Source organism: Grammomys surdaster, unplaced genomic scaffold, assembly GCF_004785775.1.
Source record: "Grammomys surdaster isolate TR1022 unplaced genomic scaffold, NIH_TR_1.0 126185, whole genome shotgun sequence".
Classification (NCBI taxonomy): domain Eukaryota; kingdom Metazoa; phylum Chordata; class Mammalia; order Rodentia; family Muridae; genus Grammomys; species Grammomys surdaster.
The window spans coordinates 3,129,841-3,151,244 of NW_021620991.1; the positions used below are offsets into that span (position 1 = coordinate 3,129,841).

General features: G+C 54.5%; 2 protein-coding genes across 2 annotated transcripts in view; one reads left to right on the plus strand and one right to left on the minus strand.

The window, feature by feature from the left end:
* The window catches only part of Nphp4 (nephrocystin 4), an 85,887-nt gene extending 69,227 nt beyond the window's left edge, over positions 1 to 16,660 (minus strand). The window contains exons 1-3 of the mRNA XM_028757866.1: positions 16,554 to 16,660; positions 8,754 to 8,934; positions 3,594 to 3,746 (exon numbers count right to left, since the gene is read on the minus strand). Of these exons, the coding sequence (XP_028613699.1) occupies positions 3,594 to 3,746; positions 8,754 to 8,897 (297 nt within the window). The 5' untranslated portion in view covers positions 8,898 to 8,934; positions 16,554 to 16,660. The remainder of the gene's footprint in view (positions 1 to 3,593; positions 3,747 to 8,753; positions 8,935 to 16,553) is intronic.
* The window catches only part of Kcnab2 (potassium voltage-gated channel subfamily A regulatory beta subunit 2), an 85,023-nt gene continuing 80,230 nt past the window's right edge, over positions 16,612 to 21,404 (plus strand). The window contains exon 1 of the mRNA XM_028757864.1: positions 16,612 to 17,070. The gene's annotated coding sequence lies outside the window, so the exon portion shown is untranslated. The remainder of the gene's footprint in view (positions 17,071 to 21,404) is intronic.

Consider the following 21,404-nt stretch of genomic DNA (forward strand, 5'->3'; position numbering starts at 1 on the left):
CTCTCTCTCTCTCTCTCTCTCTCTCTCTCTCTCTCTCTCTCTCTCTCGGGGCAGCACGCTTCCATGTACAGTGGCTCTCGTTCCTCTGAGGAGTGGGAGCCGTCCATGCTCACTACACTGGCTCTGGAACTGGCTCTGTGAAGGGCGGGAGTCACCCTGCCACTGTCTCAGCACCTGGGCCAAGGGTCTCTGCTCTGGGTGGGGCTGCCTGTGGAGAGCCGCTGTCAGCCAAGAGAACGTGCTGAGGAGAGCCGTGTCCACCTTAGAAGAAAGGTGGAGCACAAGTGTGCCGCACTGTGGCCGCCAGGATTACCCTTTGAAGATATTTAAAAAGAAAGACGAGTCCTCTCCAGCAGGGAAGATCTAGGAGAGCAGAATGGAGGGGACCAGGACCAGAGACCTGCAGAGTCACTGTTTACCGAGGCATGACTCTCCTGTCTCCTGACTGCGGTTCTCAGGTGGCATCATGGGCTCACCCCACCACTTCACCACAGGCCAGTCACATACAGAGTCTGCCCGACACATCAGAGCATGCCTGGTCCATCTACTACCCACACAGAGACCACACAGCCACAGTCGACCCGAGTGCAGCCCTGCTACTGGGAGCTCCCAACCTCACAGCAGATCTGCCCAAGCCACTGCTGATGGGGATCCTGGGAAAGCACCTCACACCACTGAGTCTCCTCTGAAAGGCAAGCTGCATCTCAGTCACGCGTGTGTGTGACTGAGCAACTAGTCAGCCGGCGATCACAACCGTGGCACACGCTACTAACTACCAACCCAGAGCATGTCCACCTCGTACAACACGTGGAGATACACACCACGAAGGGCAAAGGGAACTTCCCTTCGCTTAACTGAACCACAATCTGTGTGTCTGAGCTGGTGTCAGGAGACAGCAGGAAGCTGGCTGGCACGAAGAGGCGCTGCCGACTGCCAGGCCAGCTTCATGGTTGGGCCACCACTGGCCTCTGCTGCTTGCAGCGGGCATAGCAGAGAGCTGAGAGAGCAAGCCAAGGCTCAGGCCACACAGTGGGGCAGCACACTCTCCACTCCAGAACCACGCCCTCTTCCTCCCAACACTCACAGCTGCACAGCCGGCAGAAGCTGCTGCCTGGCTGAGCTGGCTGACCTGGTGTGGCTCCCACCAGCACGGGTCACCCCAGCCCAGGAACAAGCCAGAGCCTTGGTTTTCCTGGGCAAAGGTGTGTCCGGGCACAGGACGGTGCCTGGCCACCAGGGGGCAGTGAAATCTAAGCAACTCTTGAGTTTCTGGGACAACTGGAGCCCACTGTGACACAACATCACACCTGAGTCAAGGACAGAAGCAGTATTGGCCCTGAGAGCTGTCTCTCTCTCACAACCACTGGGTATTCTACAGGGGCCACCCCTCTCTCACCCCCAGGATTACTGATGGAAGTCCCCCGATTCTGAACAGACCGTGCAGGTCTGAGTCAGGATCGACAGTGGGCAGTGGGACACGTGCACAGTAGGGCTCATCCAACCCATCTCTAAATACAGAGCTAAGTAAGGGGACCAGGAGGGAAGAGGGGGTGTATCAGGCACTCCAGAGAACAAGTGTCTCTGTGCTGCCTCCAGTGAAGGTTGCTGGCCCAGAACACAGATAGGCACAGGTGCGCCACAAACACCTCAAGGCCGAGGGCTGGGCATCCTTGTGGCCAAGGGGAGGGGCTCCCCTCTCCCTGCACCCGCATTTAAAAACTCAGAGATGAACACGTGCTCCGAAGCCACGCCTAGACCTCAGCCGCCCTCCCCAGGGAAGGCGTGTCATCATGGCCGCCAGCACCAGTCGGCACAGACACTTGTCACAACACAAGGTTTCCCTGGGCCTCTGCACATGGGAGAAAGAGAAAATCAAAACAGCCCATCCGTGCCCACGGGGCTGTTGCCACGGGGAAGCACCATCTCCCACCGAGAGACAGGTGGAAAGCTCCTTTGCAGTGACAGAGGAGGCACAAGGCCACGCACTGCCTGTGTTGAGCCGACCCTCGAGGAGTCATGCCTCCTGGGGTCGTGTGGAGCCATGACAAGATTTACAACATGGACTCCTGCCATCGCTCTCAGTGCTGGCCTGGAAGACGTTTCCAAGCACTGGGTAACGTCATGCCAGTCATGGATCGGCACTTCAGTTCTCATGACACAACACAGATTTTGCCAAGACTTTAATCTGACCCCAGGGGCCATTCTCTCCCTCAACTGCCTGTGTTATTCTGGGCAGCCTCAAGATGAGCCAGGCCAAGGCGCACAAAACCACAGGGCTGGGTGACAGTCAAGGTCAGAGGGCACCATGTTCATGGCCAGTCCGGCTATGACGGAAGCAGCCATGGCAGAAAGGGAGCCCTGGGGTGTAGGTGACCAGAATAGCAACTCAAAACTGCCATGGTCACCTCCACCATCGGCGAAGGTACCAAACTGTCACAAAACCAGGGTTCCACCACAGTCCCCTCCACAGGCAACCAAGCCACCAAATTGTCACAAAACCGGGGTTTCTTGGCCTTGGTCACTTCACCTGCTAGAGAGGAAACAGCTCAGAGTCACCAGCATCTGTCACCTGCAGAGTCAAACCCAGGCAGAGTCCTCCTCAGGGTCCTGAAGGTCACATATGAAACAGTAGGCAGCATGAGGAAGGCGACCGTGGCCTCTTCAACTCAAAGAGCCCAGTGTCACTGAGAAGGCTTGCAGGACATGGCTGTCCACCCAGCTTGCCACCACCACAGCAGCCCCTGGCTCCCCTCCCCCTCATGTTCATGCACTTGCTGTTCATCCTGGTGCCCGGTTCCTTCTCATCCTCTCAGCCCTGGCCTCTCACGAGCCACGCCCAACCAGTGGCATGATGCTGCCAAGCCTGAGGGCAGAAGCATCGGTCTGAGTCCACGCTCTGCTGCCTTCCACGTAGGCAGCCATTTTGCTGAGTCTTAGTTTCACCGACTGTGACAGTCGCTCTTGACCGTCATCTTCATAGAGTGAGAAACGTGTAGACTCGTGAGGCCCAGCCCTGGATGCGTCTGAATGGGACTCGCTACAGTGAGATGACCCATCTGGAATGCAGGTGATGCTGTCCCACAGACTAAAAAGTCCAGACGGAAAAAGCCAGGGAGAGTAAGCCCACAAGGATAGGTGATCTCTCTCTCTCTCTCTCTCTCTCTCTCTCTCTCTCTCTCTCTCTCTGCTTCCTATTCTCCGTGAGAGGAGAGGTGTTGCCATAACCCCTGCTGTGACGCTCTGCCTCTAACCCTGGACCACAGTCAGCAGAGCCAAGGTCTGTGAATTGAAAAGTGCCTCTTCTGCCATTATCCCCCAGGAGAATAAAGCCAACACACCGTCAGATGACATCAGTAATTTCACTACTCCAAGACCCCAGAGGTTCCCTGAGGGCAGAGGGCCTAAGTCCCACATCCCTGCAAACCATGTCGAGCTCGTTCACCTGGCTGGGTATCTGGCTTCCACGTTAAGAGACTCTGGAAACGGAGTGTCCCGCCACTTTGCTGCAGCAGACCTGCTGCTGGTCCAGGCAGTGCCTGGGATGTGTGTGCTGAGACCCCGCTGCCTGAGCTGGGCTGACCGAGCCCACCTACCTCGTTGAAGAGGATCCTGGGCGGCTGCTTAGAGAGTTGATTGGTGGGCTTCACAGTGGTTTTCCACGTCCTCCCAAAGAAATGTTTGTAGGTGACATCGAAGAGAGACACTCGCAGATGGCATTCGAGCTCCGACAGCATGTCTAGGATTCCCTAGGAGACACCAGAGAAGGAGCCCTTGAAGAGCCACCCCAGAGCCACTACGGGGACCCTCTGGAAGACCCTGAGCCCTCAGAATCTACCCCACATTCAGTTACAGGCAACTCAATTTCCTTGTGACAGCAGCATCTCTCCACGGCAGCTGGTCTGGGAGGAGATTAAATCATGATGTGCAGCCTGCCCCTGGCCAATCAGAAATGCCCTCAGATGACATAACCTTAAGACGCAGCCAATCAGAACGCTGAAATGCCCTCAGATGACATAACCTTATCACACAGCCAATCAGAACGCTGAAATGCCCTCAGATGGTATCATAACCTTAACACACAGCCAATCAGAACGCTGAGATGCCCTCCGATGACATCATAACCTTAACATGCAGCCAATCAGAGTGCTGAGATGCCCTCAGATGACATCATAACCTTAACACGCAGCCAATCAGAACGCTGAGATCCCCTCAGATGACATAACCTTAACACGCAGCCAATCAGAACGCTGAGATCCCCTCAGATGACATAACCTTAACACACAGCCAAAGGCATTAGGCCACCAGAAGCCAGGTTGTGTTTGCCAGACACAGGCCTGGGGCTGACTGACAGCCATCCCGTTAGCAGATGGAACCAAGAGAATGAGGGTCTGAGCCGAGGCTATCTCACCCGAGACCCTGGATCAAACCACGTGTGAAGCTGCTGCTGCATCTGTTGTTGCTTAATGAACCTGCTCTGGCTTACACCTATTGGGATGGCTTTCTTCATCTTGTGCGCCTTAAGTCCATAAGTCCGTCCTGAGCAGGAATTAAGTCAGCCAATCAGAATTATTCTGGGGTATTAGCACAAGAAAATCAGTTATCTGATGTAGGAGAGACCGTGCCTACAGCCCCGGAAACAAAGCCTTTCCCACAACCCCTGTTGTAACGCCCAGTTCTTAGGGGAGGGTCCAGTGCCTTTCTCTCCTACATTCATTCAACAAACCTTCCCTTGATGTCTCTTCTGCTTCTAGTCTGTGCCAGGCACATTTCTAGGCCCAATGACACAAGAACAAAGAAAAAAAGCAAATAAGGGTTTCAGGGAAGAAAAAAAGGCCAATCAGGAAAGGGACTCCCAGAAAACAGCGTCCTGGCTGAGAACTAAGAGGAATACAGACCATGAGGACACGGGGACCTAGGGATGGGGAGAGCCAGGTAGAGGGTGCAACATGACATCAGACCCTGGGGCAGGACGGCTATGCTTCTCAGGACTAGAGAGGAGTGTTCTATTTTTCTGTAATTCCTATGTTCTCATTTTGTGTATCACTGAACCTCTAGCATCTGGAGACGCCCTGACAAGAGATGTCCCAAGCCCTCACACACAGGCAGATTCTCAGGGTTGGTCACTGCCCCGCCTGTGAGATTGTCTCTGATGGGCAAACCAAACAGAACAGGACTCTGACCTTCCCTGAATGCTCTTCTCTGGTCTCACACAGAACCTCCCTGTCCCAGGACCAAGACCCAGACAACTAGACAATCTCTCTACCACTGGGATCGCTACAGTTACACAAGCTGACTAGTCCTCAGCTGCTCAGCCTGCCCAGCCCATTGCTTCCTACAAAAAAACATGGGACAACCCTTCCCTGTGACTCTGGGCCTCCCTGGGGCCCAGCATGGACCTCCATGTCAAGGCCTGCCCACTCTCAGCAGCTGCTAAGAAGCCTTTTCCATGGACATCATCTCCTATCTGCGGCAAAATCCTAGAAGCGGTCTACTCCACGGAGCCTGAGGGACTGCAGCAGGCTGAGCAGGGGGCAGAGGCAGGATCGGGAGCAAAGGTGCACAGGAGCACAGCTGGCGGGTCTCGTGGAGCCCCAGGACAGGCTATGCTCGTGGCCCATCAGAAAGAGCAGCCGGGGAAAGAAAGGCAAGCACCCACTCACTCCAGCTGAGATGGTGATCCGATTTGGGATCTGAAGAACTGTCACTGTCACGGTAAGGGGTAGAGCAGTGATTCCACCCAGGCAGGAAAAGCCACAGGGCAAGTCAGTAGCCGGTGGGAAGGGGACAATTCAGGATCTGTGCCAGTGGAGGGAGGGGCTACATGGAGGTGACCATGAGCAGAACACGCCAGGGAAGAAGCAGGAAGGACAGGCCAGCGGCACGGCGGTTCCAGCCTTCCCCAGATCCAGCTGTGAATACCACGTCCCTAGCCAATGATTAGCAGATAACTGGACATTTCCTGCGTGGAGCAAATGGGAGAAGTGGTGTCACTGTGAGCGTGAGGACAGTGGGGCAGCGGCCTCCCTCGCTGCCCTTCCCCGTAGCTCCACCCTCCCCACATCTGTCTGGCCACTGCCCGCACACTGCAGGCCTCCCCGGCCACGCCCAACCCTCTCCCTCGACCCTGCCTTGCATCTCCCAGGGACTGTCCAGGCCTCTGTCCCAGCTAGAATGGACCTCAGCTCCCCCGCTCCATCCTCGGGGTCCCAGCAGGCCTCACACCCGCAGGTCCTCTGCTGCAGGAGGACATCTCCCGTTCCTTGGCCTGCCTGCTTTTCCTGCGATCCCGAAGGAGGGAGAACTCTTCTCTGAGAGAGCTGTGCACAGTCACCCATCCCTGACGGACATCGGTAGCACCATTATTCAGTCCGAGTTATTTCTGATTTCCCTGTAAATTCCTCTTTGACCCACAGGGTATTGGACGGGTTTCCAGCTATTGGAACATTTTCTAGGTTTACAGAGCAGCAGTCAGGAAACACGCCCACCGTGATTTTCCCAGACACGCCATGCTGGGGGTGAGAGATCAACATCCAAGTGCAGTGTGCAGGAGGGGCTTGGAGCCCAGGCCCTTCCTCCCCCCCCTCTCTCCCCTTCCCCTTCCCCTCCCTTTCCCTCTCCCCACCCACACATCTGCCCATGTCCCTTTGGGGTCCAAGTCTTAACTGTGGGTCCGATTCAGTGACCTTCTGGCCTAGGGGGTGGCTGGGACACTGACACAGCTGTACTCAGCCATGGGAACAGCAGTGTCCCTTGCAATCATGTGTGTAAGCTGCCCCTCATCTTCCCTGAACAACTCTCAGACTCTAACCTGCTAGCACACGCTTCCCTGTGCAGACATAGTTTACCTTCTCCCGCTGGCTTCCAACTTACCCGCGTCCTTACGTCTAAATCCGGTACTATCAACAACGCGTGATGTTACCTTAAATGTTAACTTTTGACCTGACCTTGAATCAGGAATTCCATCCACGGGAATTGTTCTATACATATATGTTAAGAACAATGTAAATGCAGTCAGGCATGATGGCGTAAATCTAATCCTTCAAACTAACTACTCAAGGGGTTGAGGCAAGGGGATCTTAAGTCTGAGGCTAGCCTAGGCTACATAGTAAATGCCTTGTCTCAAAAAAGAATGGGAACCGGGCACAGTGGCACACACCTTTAATCCCAACACTCGGGAGGCAGAGGCAGGCAGGTCTCTGTGTGTTCATGGCCAGCCTGGTCTACAGAGTAAGGAACAGGCCAGCCTGGGCTACACAGTAAAACTGTCTCAAAATAAAAAAGCAAAAAATTCCCTTATGTAATATGGACAATCTTTAAGACATGTTCCTAAAATCATTTTTAAGCAAGGTACAGAACAAATATGTTTGTGTGTGTGTGTGTGTGTGTTTATATGTGTATGCGTGTGCATGGTTATGTGAATGTGTGAGTGTGAGTGTGTGTGTGTGTGTGTGTGTGTGTGTGTGTAATCATTTACATTTAGAGGAATGAAATGAGCCAGGTGGTTGAGGGCACTTGCTGCTCTTACAGAGGCCCAGCACCCACAGCTGTCTTTCCCATCACTCCACATCCAGGAGAGCTCACCCCTCTGCTTGCCTCCACGGGAACTGAACACAGACGATTCACATAAACTCACAGAGACACTCATACATAAAGAATAAATCCTTAAGAACAATACATAAATAATAAAATACATGTAGGTATGTTTATTGTATTACTTAGAAGTTCTGCAGGGTTGTACAAGAGGAAGACCATCCTGGTGGAGTCTGAGACAGGACACTGTTGATACTTGGTCTTTGTGTTCCCTGAAAATTTCAAACTCTGTAAATTAAACTACAAAAAAAAAAGTGAGGAGGGGACCTGTCCTCATGAGTTCTCTAGGAGAGAGAAGGCTGCCAGTGAGCCCCCAGACAGGGCGGCCAGAGCCAGCCCAGGTAAGCAGCAGCCCAGGGAAATAAGTGGCCCCGAGCAGCTGGCATGCCATTTGCAGGTTCTGTCAGCTTCTGTGAAATGGGGGTGACCCTGCAGCCCCCTCCCAGGGCTGAAGGTGAGTCTTCAGCATGGACAGCTAAGAGGAACAGCTGAGGTACAGCAGACACCTTGGTACCTAAGCCTGTAACGAACACCAGAAGGCACTGCATCAGAGGGCTGTCAACTGCACACTGTCAACAGCTAGCAGCTGAATGTGCGTGAATCCTACAACATCGGTGGCAGACAACAGGCCTGCCAACCAACATCTGTAAGAAACGCCAGACGTTCACTGGCAGGGCTGGCTCCTTTTCGACATCCCTGCAGGCCAGTGGGCTTCAGAAGGACACCGTCCACACGAATGCTCTCTGAGTGGCGCACAGGTACACTAGCTCATGCAGGCTTCCTGGGTGCAGAGATGTAGGCAGAGGCCTTGGGGTTCATACGGCTGGGGACGTCCAAGCACAGGGGCTTCCCATCGTCAGCTGACAACGCTGCCAAGATACCCAGAGCAGTGCTCTCCCGACTGCAGACTGAAGGAGGGCCTCAGAACAACCCAGAAGCCATACCACCTATGAGTCCACATTCTGGCACTGTGGGTAGAAATGCTGACCCAAGGCCCAGGTGCTGACCAAGTGGCTGAATCCCAGGCTCTCTGTCACGCGAGTACTGCCAAGCCTAAGGTAACTGACGGGTACGGCAACGAGAGTCGAGGAGATAAGCAGAAATCAATGTTAGACGCCGCTTCTCCGACAACAGCATCTGACAATCGACAGAAATCCCATTACCTGCTTAACGAGTGGCCCGTCGAGCCACTTCAGGACACACTGGAGCGCTGTGGACTCCTTCCCAAGCTGCCGTGCTCTCTGTGGGTGGGGAGGGACCAGTGTGTTCTGGGTGAAGACTCTGTGCCAGTCATCCATGCTGCCCATCCAACCTCACGTGGGCCTCCAGGGCTCCCTGCACCATCTGTGGTGAAATGAAAGCAAGGGCTGTCAGCTCAGTGCTCACCTGTCTCTGAAAGTTTCCCGGGGGGAGCCCCCAACCCCAGAAACCCACCCACGCTTGGCAACCCAGTCCTGCGAGCCCCGGTGCGGCTGCTGCGTTGTGACTCGATGACCCGAGGCGATGCTGCCAGGGAGAAGGCCAGTCAGACACAATCACCCTGGGGTCCGAGGCTGGTTTAAGAATGGAGATGTGTGGGACTCCTTCGAACAGCTGTGCAAAGCCAGGGGTGGGTGGTAGGTGAAACCTAATGCCCAAAACACTCAGGGTATGAGCTCATAGGAGCCAATGAGAATCTAATATCAGCTTCTGCTGGTCTACACAGAGGGAAATGTGGGCTTAGGAGCAGGCACTGCCCAAGGCAACCTGGGAGCAGTTACCTTGAGGCACACACAGAAACAAAGCAAAGATGTGGCAGGAACCAGGCCTATGACTCCAGATATTACTGCTGGAGCCCTGTGGCCAGTCGCCCAGGAGGGCCGGGCTGCGTGGCAAGGTCTCTTGTGGCCAAGAGCCAACAGTCCCAGCTTTCTATGACCTTGCCCATCAAATGTCACTCAACCCTGTCCAGCCAGACAGGGTCACCATCATCCTGAGCTGCAGCTTCAGCTGACAGATGTTGATAAGAGGCCAATTCTAGGAGCCAGGATGCTAAGTGGGGAAAAGAGCTGTGGGTGTAGCCTCTAAGAGTGGCCGATCCCTAACACAGTGGCCGTCCCCTAACACAGTGGCCGTCCCCTAACACAATCCCGGTCCCTAACACAGTATCCGAGCCCTAACACAGTGTCCAGTCCCTGACACAATGTCCGGTCCCTAACACAGTGGTCGTCCCCTAACACAGTGTCTGAGCCCTAACACAGTGTCCATCCCTAACACAGTGGCCATCCCCTAACACAGTGGCCCATACCTAACACAGTGGCTGGTCTCTAACATGGTGCCCATACCTAACACGGTGGCCGAGCCCTAACACCTCCACTGCTCGCCACGTTTCCACACTGGAGACGTCTGCGCTGGTGGGGCACAGTCCACAGCGAGCAGCCTTGAAAGCTCTGTGGGTCCCTGTCTAGTCTGTCACCACAGTGGAAACAGCAGCTGCACCAGGGTATGTCTTTGTCAGAGGCAAGGACGCTATCCATTTCACCACATCTGGACTGCTAGGTACACGTGACGAGACCGTGATGAGCACTTCCACGTCCACTGCAAGCCACGGGCCACCGGGCATCCCAGCGGAAAGCCTCCTACAGCCACGGCCTGCCCAGCCTAGCCTGCTTTTCCATGCAGTGAAGGAATGTCTGAGACAGCCCTGGCTTCAGCTGACGCCTTCTCAAACACAACAAAGTGACCCAGTCGCTTTGAGGAAAAAGTAAAACTAAAGAGTTTTCTTTCTTTTCTTTACCTTTTTATTGCTACTTTGTGAATTTCATGTCATGTACCCCAAATCCCACTTATCTCCCCATCCCTCCATATCTGCCCTCCGCCCTTGTAGGCTCCACAGAAGCTGCGTGCATTGTGTCCCATGGTATATCCTTTTGTACGAACGGCTTCCCTTGCACACTGCAGTGAGTCACGGGTCCAGTTGGAGACCTCTGGCTTCTGCCACAAGATCCTCACGGGACTCTTCTCAGATCTCCTGTGTCACTGAGACCCTGTGGCTTTAGTTCTGTAGGACCTGCCTGTTCATGTGCACCAGCTCTCCTGCACTTTGAAGGTGAGGGGTGGGGCCGGCTCTCCCATGCTCTGGGTGGCTCAGTGGAACCCACTCCATCAGGGCCAGCTCTACTGTGAGGTGTGGGCTGCTCTCCCAAGTGCCACAGCCAGTGAAGGGTAGGGCCAGCTCTGCTCTATTCTGGGACATCTATAGGGCCCCAGGCGACAGCCCAGAGTAGGGCTGTCCAAATGGTGGTAGATGGGCCACAGACACGGACCCCTGCTGCTGCAGGGCTATGGACCCAGACGAGGTCCTCAGTGGCAGCACAGACTGGGTGGGCCTTCACCATGGCCTCAGGTGGCAGCACGAAAAGAATCTCCAGCTCTGCCTCTCCTCTTAACACACAAACCAGTCTGCTTCTTTCCCTCCTGTCTCGCCACCGCATACTTGCTCACCGTAGTGGCCCCAGCATGTCCCGCATCAGCAGTGACATCTTCTCTTGAAAGGTAGGTTCCAAAGGAAATAAACCTCTGGCCAAAGTCAGACACAGCACAGGAAAGCCGTAATCTGACAGAGTGCCACCCATTCTCGTGGTTGGATGTCCACCGCAGATGACGGTGAGCAGACAGCCCAGTGATGAGAAGCAAGCCCGACGGGACACACCCATCATCTGTGGTCCCCACTCTGAAGGCCCTGTTCTCCCTTCTAGGCTAGGATGCAGCTGTGGGGGTTGCAGTGACTCCATGCTGGTTGGGTTTTCACAGGGAAAGAACGCACGGCACACCAGCACTTGCGTTTGTTACTGGCTTATTGATGGAAAGTGTGATTCACCATTTCCCGCCTTCGCGTCTCCAGGCCCGCCTCTCTCCATAGCGTACAAATCACTTGGCTTCTCTTCCTCTCCCATCTCTCCATTGCCCCCTCACCTCTCTCCTGCAGTGTTGTCTTGACGCTTCCTGCCACACCCCAAACTAAGGAGTTTTCACATATTTGAGTTGGAAACATATATATCCTCCACTTCCAACCTGACTGAGTCCTACTTCAGGGCCTTCCCTGTGAGCAGGACAGGGTGGACGCCACAGGACAGGGTGGACAGGAGTGTACGCTTATATCTGTAAATTCACGGACAGCCTGTGAAACGCACCAGAACATTCCAAGTGACCAATACCCAGTGACCGCAACAGTTCAACACCCAGAGGCAGAGCCGGTGTGTAAGAAGCCAATCAGTGGACAGACTCCACTGTAAAAAAAACTGAGAAAACATCCATACGGCACTTGCCTAGTGTGCACACGCTCTGCAACATGTGAGGCAAGCACAGCCACACACACACCAGCAGCTGGAAGACGGCAGGAGGATTAGAGCAAGTTCAAGGCCAGTCTGGTCTATGGCTAGTCCAGGCTAACTAGAGCTATATAAAGAGACACTGTCTCAAAACAAAAACATTTGCTAGAGATGAGAGGGTCTGAGAACACCCACCACTGGGCCCTCCTCTTACCCAGTGGGGCTGGATTTCCCACGAAGGCTTTCAACCAAGCAAGACATCAGATGAAGGAGACGCAGAAGCACACAGAACAGTCTTCTGCTAAGTCCATGAAAACACTGCCACAAGCACAAAGCGATTTCAAAGGTATTATCACGTAATCAGGCTTACTGGAGTCATTTTAAAATTAGCTAGTGTTTCAATGCTTCTGGGTTCTGATGTCTCGAACATGGACAGACGGAAATCACGTACACTGAAGTCTGTCAGGATCCTCATGAACATCTAAAGGCGAAACGTGAAAGGCCGCTCTTGGGGTCACCCCTCCATGCTCACAAAGAGCGTGAGGAAAGAAAAGAACAAGACTATCAGTCTCCCCACACCCAGCCCCACCTCAGGTTCCCTGGCTTCGTCCTGCGCTCTTCTGGAACACACCTACAAACCAGGCAACTCAGTGATCCAAAGCTACCCGTCTCCATGTGGACATGACAGGCTACCAGGATGGCCTGCTTTCCCTGTTCTTTATAAACGGATCCAATTCTATGCATGAGGAGGGTCACCCCCAATCCAGCCAAAGGGACTGCCCATACCTGATGTCAATGCTGACTCAGCGGTTGTTCAAAGGGAAACAAGTGATTCCCCACACAGCACTACAGGCAAAGTTTCCCCTGGGAGACATGGCCTGGACTGGCACTCCTGCCCAAGACTAGCCCAGAATCCCAGGAGACACTCGGCTACCACAGGGAAACCCTGGTGGAGAAGCAGGCTCAGGGAGACTATCCTGCCCCTCTCTCAGTCAGATTTCCTGGCAAGCTGAATAACGGTCTCTAACATTCTCATTCCGATCCTGGGAGCCTGGGAATGTGTGACTTTTCATGTCAAACAGGATTTTGCACAGGATCGAGGCTGGTGTGCGGGACCATCCAGAGAGCCTGGTGCATGCACACATCCCTGTGAGAGATAGGTGAGAAGGCTTGGAAAGGGCAGAGGACCACAGCACAGGCCACGGTCTCTAGAGGGAAGAAAAGCCGGTTACCAAGGGATACAGGTGCCTCCACCAGCTAGAAATGACATCCTCAGCTGGGGCCCCTGAGGGCGCACCCTGCCCACACCTCGATTTCATCAGTGAGACACACTTTGGGTGCCTGCCTGGCGGTCAGAACTGGAAAAGAACCACTGACAGCATCTGGTGATGGCAGACACGGGAAGATGTCAGAGTTGCGTGGCCAGCTCCCACTCCAGGGCTGCCTCCTACTGGAGGTGAGAGGCTCCCGGAGGGCCCTGGGTCCAGCCTTGGGCATTCACAGCCCTGTGTTTCTGCTGGTCACAGTGCTGGAGGCCTGTCTTGTGGTGACTGCTCCCTAGTCAGCTCCTGACGGAAGCAGGCTGTCCCTCCCACGGCCTTGGCGGCCATTCCACAGGAAAACTTGAGGAAAATCACATAACCAAATTGTGCCGCAGTGCAGGGGAGCCTGGCTGCTCTCTCCGGATCAAATGGGCACAGACTGGTCGAGAACCGGTACTCGAGACCAGGGTGAGCATTACTGGAGAGGAGGGCCCTCCTGACACAAACCCTCACACAGCCCCGGCCATCCTCAGACCAACTTCCTTGCCCGGAAAAGAAAAGCGCTCAAGCACCAGCCTGCCCTCCCAAGGTCTGCCTGACCCTCGCTGACTCTACTGCCTATCAGGTTCATACTGGGGAGCTGAGGGCCTCCATCCCCACACGCTCCCCCCACCTCCTAGCCCTCTATAGGAACAGTCAATGCACCCCTGGGAGACCCTGAACTCCCTGGGTCAGCATTAGTCCTTGGAGAGAGTCTGTCAGTAACTGGAAGAAATGCGACCACTCTGGCAGAGAAGATAGTCTAAAGAGATACTTTGTAACCCTAAAGAAGTAAAATTTCCCCAGGAATCCCAGGCTGTGGGGAGGGAGAGTCAAAAGCCTTGGTGACAGACGGAGGAGGAACTTGCCTCTGGAAAGAGACTTCACACAGTGCCCTTTCAGAGCACCTTGAAGGAGAGAGGAGCAGAGACAAGGATGGGTCAGGGATGGACCGTGCCCTGACCAGGACTGCTTAGTTACAGATCCCCTCTGACCTGTTTATGCCTGAGAATCATGTTGGTACTCCTAAGACGGACCTGTTCATGTGTTCCTCCTCCCAGTGTGGCCACACTGAATAAATCTCCTTTCTCTGCTTTTCACAATTATCTGTCTCTTTAACCAGTTTACTGAGGACAGGTGGTGTAAGAGATCAGTACCAGCTCGGGAGCCTCAGGACCACGTTCTCAGCACAAAGGAGATTTATTTGCTCCAGAGGAACAGGGAGTGGGGAACAAGACACAAAGACAGGAGATAGAGAATGAGGGAGAAGGGGAAGGGAACAAGGGAGAGGGAGGAGGGGTATTTGACCCCAGGGACAAAGGACTGGCTCTGGATAGAGAGAAGACAGACATGGCCTATAGGCAAATAGTGGTTTATAAAGGGAAAATGGGAAACTGTGTTAGGATGAGGTGTTTAATTTTGAGTATATTAATTAGATGAGCCAAAGGGGGCTTTTAATTACTGGACTTCAAATTCCTTGAAAGCTGGACCTTGGTGTTCAGCCTCAGGAGGAAGCAGTCAGATAAGGGAACAGGCCTTGGAGGCTAGCTTTAGGAAAGTAATCTGACAGTTTTCAGGAAGACAGAGGAACGGGGAGAAGGTCAGGGCCTGCAGAGCCATTCTGACACCCTCTAGCCAGTGAGAGTCTCTTCAGGTGGCAATAGCTACACACTGGGGTTTCCAGAGCCAGGCTCATACTGTGCCAACTCCCCTAAGAAAACCACAGGGCCAGTAGAAAGAATAAACATCAGGAAGAAAAGCGGGTAGACTCCACGCTTTGACTCTAAGAAAGGGGTACCACAGGCTCCCTACAGAGAACAGGAAGAAAATGAGCCAGTGTCTACTGAAACCTGGGCCGAGTTGGGTATGATGCTCTTCTGTTCCAACAACTGGATGGCAGTGTCAGCACCACCCACCTTACACACGTGGAGGCTGGCTTAGACAGGGGAGTACACAGCTAATACTGACTAGCCCACACCCATGACATGTCCTCTTCCCACTCAGTAAGCCCAAAGTCAAGGGAAACAAGATGTCCAGAAGAGGGCAGGGAGAGCCCTGCTGGAGATGCCCAAGGATGAGGGCCAGTCCTGTCTCCTCAACCTCTGTGCAGATCCTCCGCTTCCCTGCCTGCTTCCAGCCAACCAGACTTGAGCCTTGACGGAGTCTTGGGATCTTCGTTTCTAAAGATCTACTCAATAAATGTTTGCCAACACTGGATGTCTTCCAGAGGCAAAATGTTGTCTCCAACAACAGCAACATTAAATTGTAGTAAGGAGAAAAGGGGAGGGGGAGGGGTGGGGGAGAGGTGCATCGCATAATTCAGATCTTGACCAAGACTCATGGGGGGTGGGGATGGGGGGGGACGGGACACGACCGACACGGATGACCCAGAGAGGCTGAAATTCCACAAATAGTGGTGCCAGGCTTAAGGAAACCTTGTCCCCAGAAATGAAGGCCTGAGATTTACCCTATCTGGGGAGTGGGGGTAGTAATGGAGAGCTGACCTGAAAGTCTGATTAAGGGATGCCTGGCATGTCCTCATTCACCCTCTGCTATGGAACTAATAAAGGCATGGTCTTTACCAAAGTGGACAGTCTCTCAGATCCCTGGATACAAACACGAGAGCGAGACAGTGCTAGCGCAATTTGGGACACAAGACATAATTATGGCGCGTGGCAACTTATGGCTGACCTGCAAATGAGACCAAGGTTGGAAAAGTGGGAGCGTGCCCAATCCCTAAACCCGCAAAGCCGACTTTCAGTGCAAACTTCCACGTGAGCCGCGAGAGCATCTCCCCCCGACTAAGGCAGGACTAGACATACTGGGAACCCGGAGAGCAGTGTGAGTTGCAATTCTGAGCAGTGGAGAAGGTCAGCCCTGCGCCCCAACATGGACTGGACCAGGGGCCTCACAGTGCATCGAGGGCCGCAGGGACCTGAGCGAGCTGCACGGACTAGGATTGGGGTAGAGGCGCTCACACCAGACCGTGGGCATCTTCAAGGCTCTGGCGAGCGCACAGCTTCCATTTCAGCCCTGGTCCGCTGCGCCCACGGGGTCAGAAGGCGGAGGACTAACCGAAGGAGACCCAGCAGCCCAACTTCAGCCCGCAACCGGGATGCACCAATGGCGATGGGAGGGGGAGAAGATGCAACCCACGCGAGTCAGACCCGGCCCTTTGCCCCGTGCGGTGCCTTGAAAACACCAGGTCGTCCGTGACACCAGGTCGTCCGTGACATGACATAAGCAGCCCTACCCGGGACCCTGAGGCCTCTTCCAGGCTCTGCTGCCACCCGCGCCTCCAACACACGCTGACTTCCCCCGCACTTGGTTCAGTCCACCGCTGGCGCGTTACCTAGGAGACGGGCACTGGATCCACGCTACCGAACGTCCCGCACCGCGGGTCCAGCGATCGGGCTGCTGGTGCCCAGCGGAACCCGAGGACTCGTGGGTCCAGTGCTGGCCGAGGGGGGTCGCTCAATCCGCCGCCACCCACGCGTGGAGCCCCGGGCTGAGGATACCGCTCACTCAGCACAGAACCCGCCCCGCGTCACTTTTACGTCAAGGCCTCGCGGCCAATGAGAACCCGAGCCCAAGGATTCTGACTCTGCGCGCGCCGGCCAATCGACGCATCGGCGGGAGCAGCATGATTTGCATGGACTCCGAGGGCCATTGCCAATGAGACTGTGACTGGCGTGAATCATAGCCAATAATAGGCTGCTAGGGGCGTGGCCGCGGGCGTCCCACGAGGTAAAGATGCTGCGGGCGGAACCTGCCGGAGCGAGCGGGATTCGGGGGTGCTGAAGTCGCAAGGGCAGGGCGGGAAGGAAGATCCGGAACGGGGCGTGGGATCCGGAGCTGGAGGCCCCCAGGTGAGTGCAGCCGGGAGACCCCGGCGGGCACCTGCGAGGCCGCGCTGTCGCGGCCGCCGCGGTCCCCTTCCATCTCCTCTTCCCTGGCCCCGCATCCCTGCCCCCGCCGCCGTTCTCACCTCCTCTCCAGCCTCCTCATCTCCTTCTCCACAGTCTCCCTGCCCCCACCCCACCCTCTCTGCTTCCCCTGTCATCCTGCCCCACCTTTCGGCCGACATCCCGGACCCCTACCCCAAACTTCAATCCCTGGCTCTACCCCTTCCAGCCCTGCATCCTCGCCTCGCCCTTGCCTCTCTGCTTCCCCATCCTCTCTCGGCCTCTGCGCACTCCTAGTAGCTGTCTTCTCTCATCTCCCTCCTTGTTGCTCCTCCAGGCGCATCCTTCGTCCTTGCTACCTGCCGTGTGTCCCTCTCGCCTTGACCCAGCTTCCCACCCATTCTGCCCTCGGTCCCTTCCATGCCCAACACCACTACCGCATCGCACTCTCTATTTTGCGGTGCTCCCCGGCACCTTGACACGCGTTGCAGCTACACCTTGTTCGCCCGCTGTCCCTGTCTCTGGACCTCTTTCCTCAGCTTCTCCCCCTGTGTCCAGACCCTGGCACTAAGCACTTCCCCACTTCCCTACCTGCTGCCGCTACTGCTGCTGCTTCTGCTGCAGGATGCAGAGCTCTCCACTGCTGCACTGCTGCCTGCTGCAGTATCTGCAGCAAGGTGTACCTGCCCACCTGCCCTCCCTCCCGTCTGACATACCCTGCTTGCTTCTCCTGGCATTTGTCCTGGGGTCTCCTGCAGCATGCCTGGGGCACCCCGGGGTGCTCCAAGTGGGAAGTCTTCCAACACCCCCTTGCTGCCTTGCCTACGGGCTTCCAGCACCCTCCTCACCCATCCCCCACTTACTGTTCACTCTCACTGTGTGATTCAGCGTTTTTTGGAGTTGGTAACTTTCTATCCTTACTGGTGTGAAGGAGACCTGTCTTAAAGGCAGGCGGTCTGGATTCCAAAGGCATGAGGGTTACATCAGAAACCAGACTTGAGCTGCCTGGTTGGGAGAGGGGCGGGAGCCAGGAACCCACCAGTTGGGGGTGTTGCCTCTTGCTCCGTTCCACTTGTCTGCCCTGTGTTGAACCACATCCAAGGGAAGATGACATTAAGTAATACCTCTTGGAGAGATGGGCTATTAGCATTTATGGAAATTAATACATCTACATCGAAGACAGGAACACCAAGTTCAGTCCGCAGCTGTCCCGCTATCTGTCGCCTCAGGGTTTCTTCTTTGCAGTTTTTCCTCCCCCTCAGAAACTCCAGCCCCCAACTCTCTTCAGTGCCAAGAACAAGCTGCACCCAGGCCCAGCATTGCAGGGTTTAGGGACCTGGGTGTATGAAGAGCCCTATCGATCTACCTGCCTCTTACTTGGCCAACGTGTGTTCTGCAGAGCCCTGGCCACGGTGTAGTACTGGGGCCCTGGCCTTGTGCTTTCTTTCCCAGCGTGGGGTCCTCAAAGAACCCTTGACTCTTGAGGTCCTGTCAGTCAGGTCCAGCCTGCACCGTCCCCAAGGGAAGCTGCCCAAGTCCACGCAAGCCTTGATGGTACTTAAAGTGATAGGCTATAGCAGAACCCTGTCTCCAAAACAGCTTCGGGGAGATTCCCTTTAAAACAGAGATTCCCCCCTTTTGCCTGTATGCTAAACCAGTCAACATATGTATGCCTTGTGGGTACCAGTCAGGATCTGGGGGGTGAGCCAGACAACGGGCAGAGAGAGAGGGGTCACGGAAAAACTCGAAGCCCCTTTCATGTTTCTAGGATCTGAAATCTCGTGAGTATGGATGTGGAGCCTGGGTGAGAGGTTCATCTATAAAATCATCCATCCACAGGAGATTGGGGGCTGTGACACTCGGGCCATGTGTGCCGGAGAGCCAAGGGGACACAAGCCCTGTGGCTGGCCAACTCAGAAAGCGTCCTACCCAGGGGCCGGCTTCTCCGTCCTTTTCAGTTTTCATTCACCTCAAGTGATTGGGAGGAAATAGATTGATGTGGTGGTTTCTGAGAAAGGCCTGGAGGGAGGGGTCTTTGCCTTGTGCTTGGGGAATGTGTTTCAGTTTCTGAGGACACTGGCCAGTAGGAACGCGAGTTTGAGCCTTGGTTAAATTCTCGGTGGTCTTTAACCAGAGCCAGCATGTTTTCCTAGAGCAGAGTCAGGAGATAGAACAGCAGCTGCCACAAGTAACATTCCGGAAAGGTCAACTCGGCATGTCCAGACCAAATGCCATGCCTCCCTTCATCGTCCCTCCCAGCGTCCAGAAAGTCTCTCTGACCTCGTAGGGATGACTCCTCTAAAGCACGAGAGTCTGGACCACCCAGCAGCCAGCCACCTCCTGCCCCAGAGTTCAAAGACTCCTTCTTTTCAAGGTCAACAGAGGCAGTGACCAAGTAGCACAGACCACATGCTTGGAACATACTTGTACCCAGTTCACTTCATAGCTGTCCAAGGTGGAAGTACCCTAATCACCCGATGGCTGCCCTTTGGGAAGGCCACTAGTGAGGTCTCAACAACAACAAATTTTCAGGGACTCCAGTCGGCCTGGCCTGGCAAACAGCACTCAAGTTGTTCATGACCATGTGTTTCGAGGGGTAGAAATAAAGTCAGGGCTCTGGGTGCAGTGGGGTCAGGGGGTCCTCACTGGAGCTGGACCCTGAGGTGAGTGGAGCTTCACCTCAGGGTCTTGGGAATAACTCTATGGAGTAGGCTTATTAACCTACAGGGGAAACTGAGGCATAGAGAGGCAATGAGAAAGACCCTTCCCAGCTAACAAAGAATCATCTTCCACCAGGATTGGGTGGCAGTTACTCATTTCATGATCCTGCCACGTTCCAGCAATTGCTAAAACCCCTCACCTCTGTGGGATGAACCTCCTCAGATGTCCAGGAGGTCCAAGGTCCCAAAAGAGATGGTACTTGTGCTGGGTCTGGCTCATCAAGAGTTAAGTCCTTGGTACCACTGGGGTGAGCTCTTTTGGTTCATCAAAAAGACCCAGAGCCTCCCCAGGAGAACACACACCTGAATCAGGCGGGAACTCATCTGGCCTCCGTCCCTCTTCTGGGACTTGGCTCACAGTTTTCCCTTTGGCTCTGAGAGTCTCCCAGCCAAGGTGGTCTGGGCAGCTTCCAGGTCTTTGTATCATCCACTGCAGGCTGGAGAGCTCAGGGGTCAGTGCTCAGAACACTCTGCCCACCCTGCATCCTGCACCAAGACGTCTCAGTTTCTGAACCCATCCCCTTGCTGTATAGGATCTTAGCAGGCAGGCCTCCTCCCCCTGCTCCACCAGTTGATGTTGGTTCAGACCCCAGAGACCTGAGGGTAGCTCTGTGGGGTTGTGACTGTCTTATCCTGTTTGAGAGTACGTCTCTCTTGAACTTCCTCCATCTCATCTTCTCTCTTTCCGGTGTGCAGGAACCTGCCGGCTGGCTAGTTTCAGATGCGTAGGATTGGGAAAGGGGAGAACAGGAACAAAGAACGGAGACCATCACCTCAATCCCACCCTCAATCCAGCTCCAGCTTGGACAGGTTTCCTGACTGTGGTCTCACTGGGCAATGAAGATCCGTCACCCAACCCAGAGGCTGACAGATCTGTGTGAACAGACACACCTTGGTCTGTTTTCAGTTGCTATGACAAGATACCTGCAAGTAGGTAATTTACAAAGAATAGAGGTTTGGCAGTTGCCTGCAGATTCAGTGACAAACATGCCCACTTTCTGAATTCTAACTCTGAAAGTTCGATTCTTTCCCCACCTTCTGTCCTTTCTCCAGACATTGCCCTGGGACAGATTCTCCCTCCCTCCCTCACCCTACCCACCTCCACTCCAGGCAGCGGCTTACAGACTGCTACTGCTGAGCCCCCTGCTTGCTCCCCGCTACCTCAGAGAACCCACCTTTTCTCCCTTGCTCCATCTTCCTCCTCCTGGCACCTGCTGAGCTCTCCAGTCTGCCTTTCCTGTTTTGCGTTTTGACCCTACCCCCAAAAAATTATCCTCAGTCTGTCCGTAAAAACAAATTAAAAAGAAATGATAATAGGTAAATGAAATTTAAGAAAAGAAACAATGCAAGTTTGTAGTAGATGCAACTTACATTGTAGACACAGGAACCGGCGTCTGGGCTGTGCTTTCAAAAACCCACCCCTAGTAACCCATTTCTGCCCACCACTCCATGTCTCTTAAAGCTCCTGCCCAGGCAAACAGTGTTGAAGACTTGACTCTGTGGGAGACACTGTCACTCAAACTTTAATGCCTATGGTGATGGTTTTTGGAGATGGGGTTGTCACAAGGCAGTCAGGTA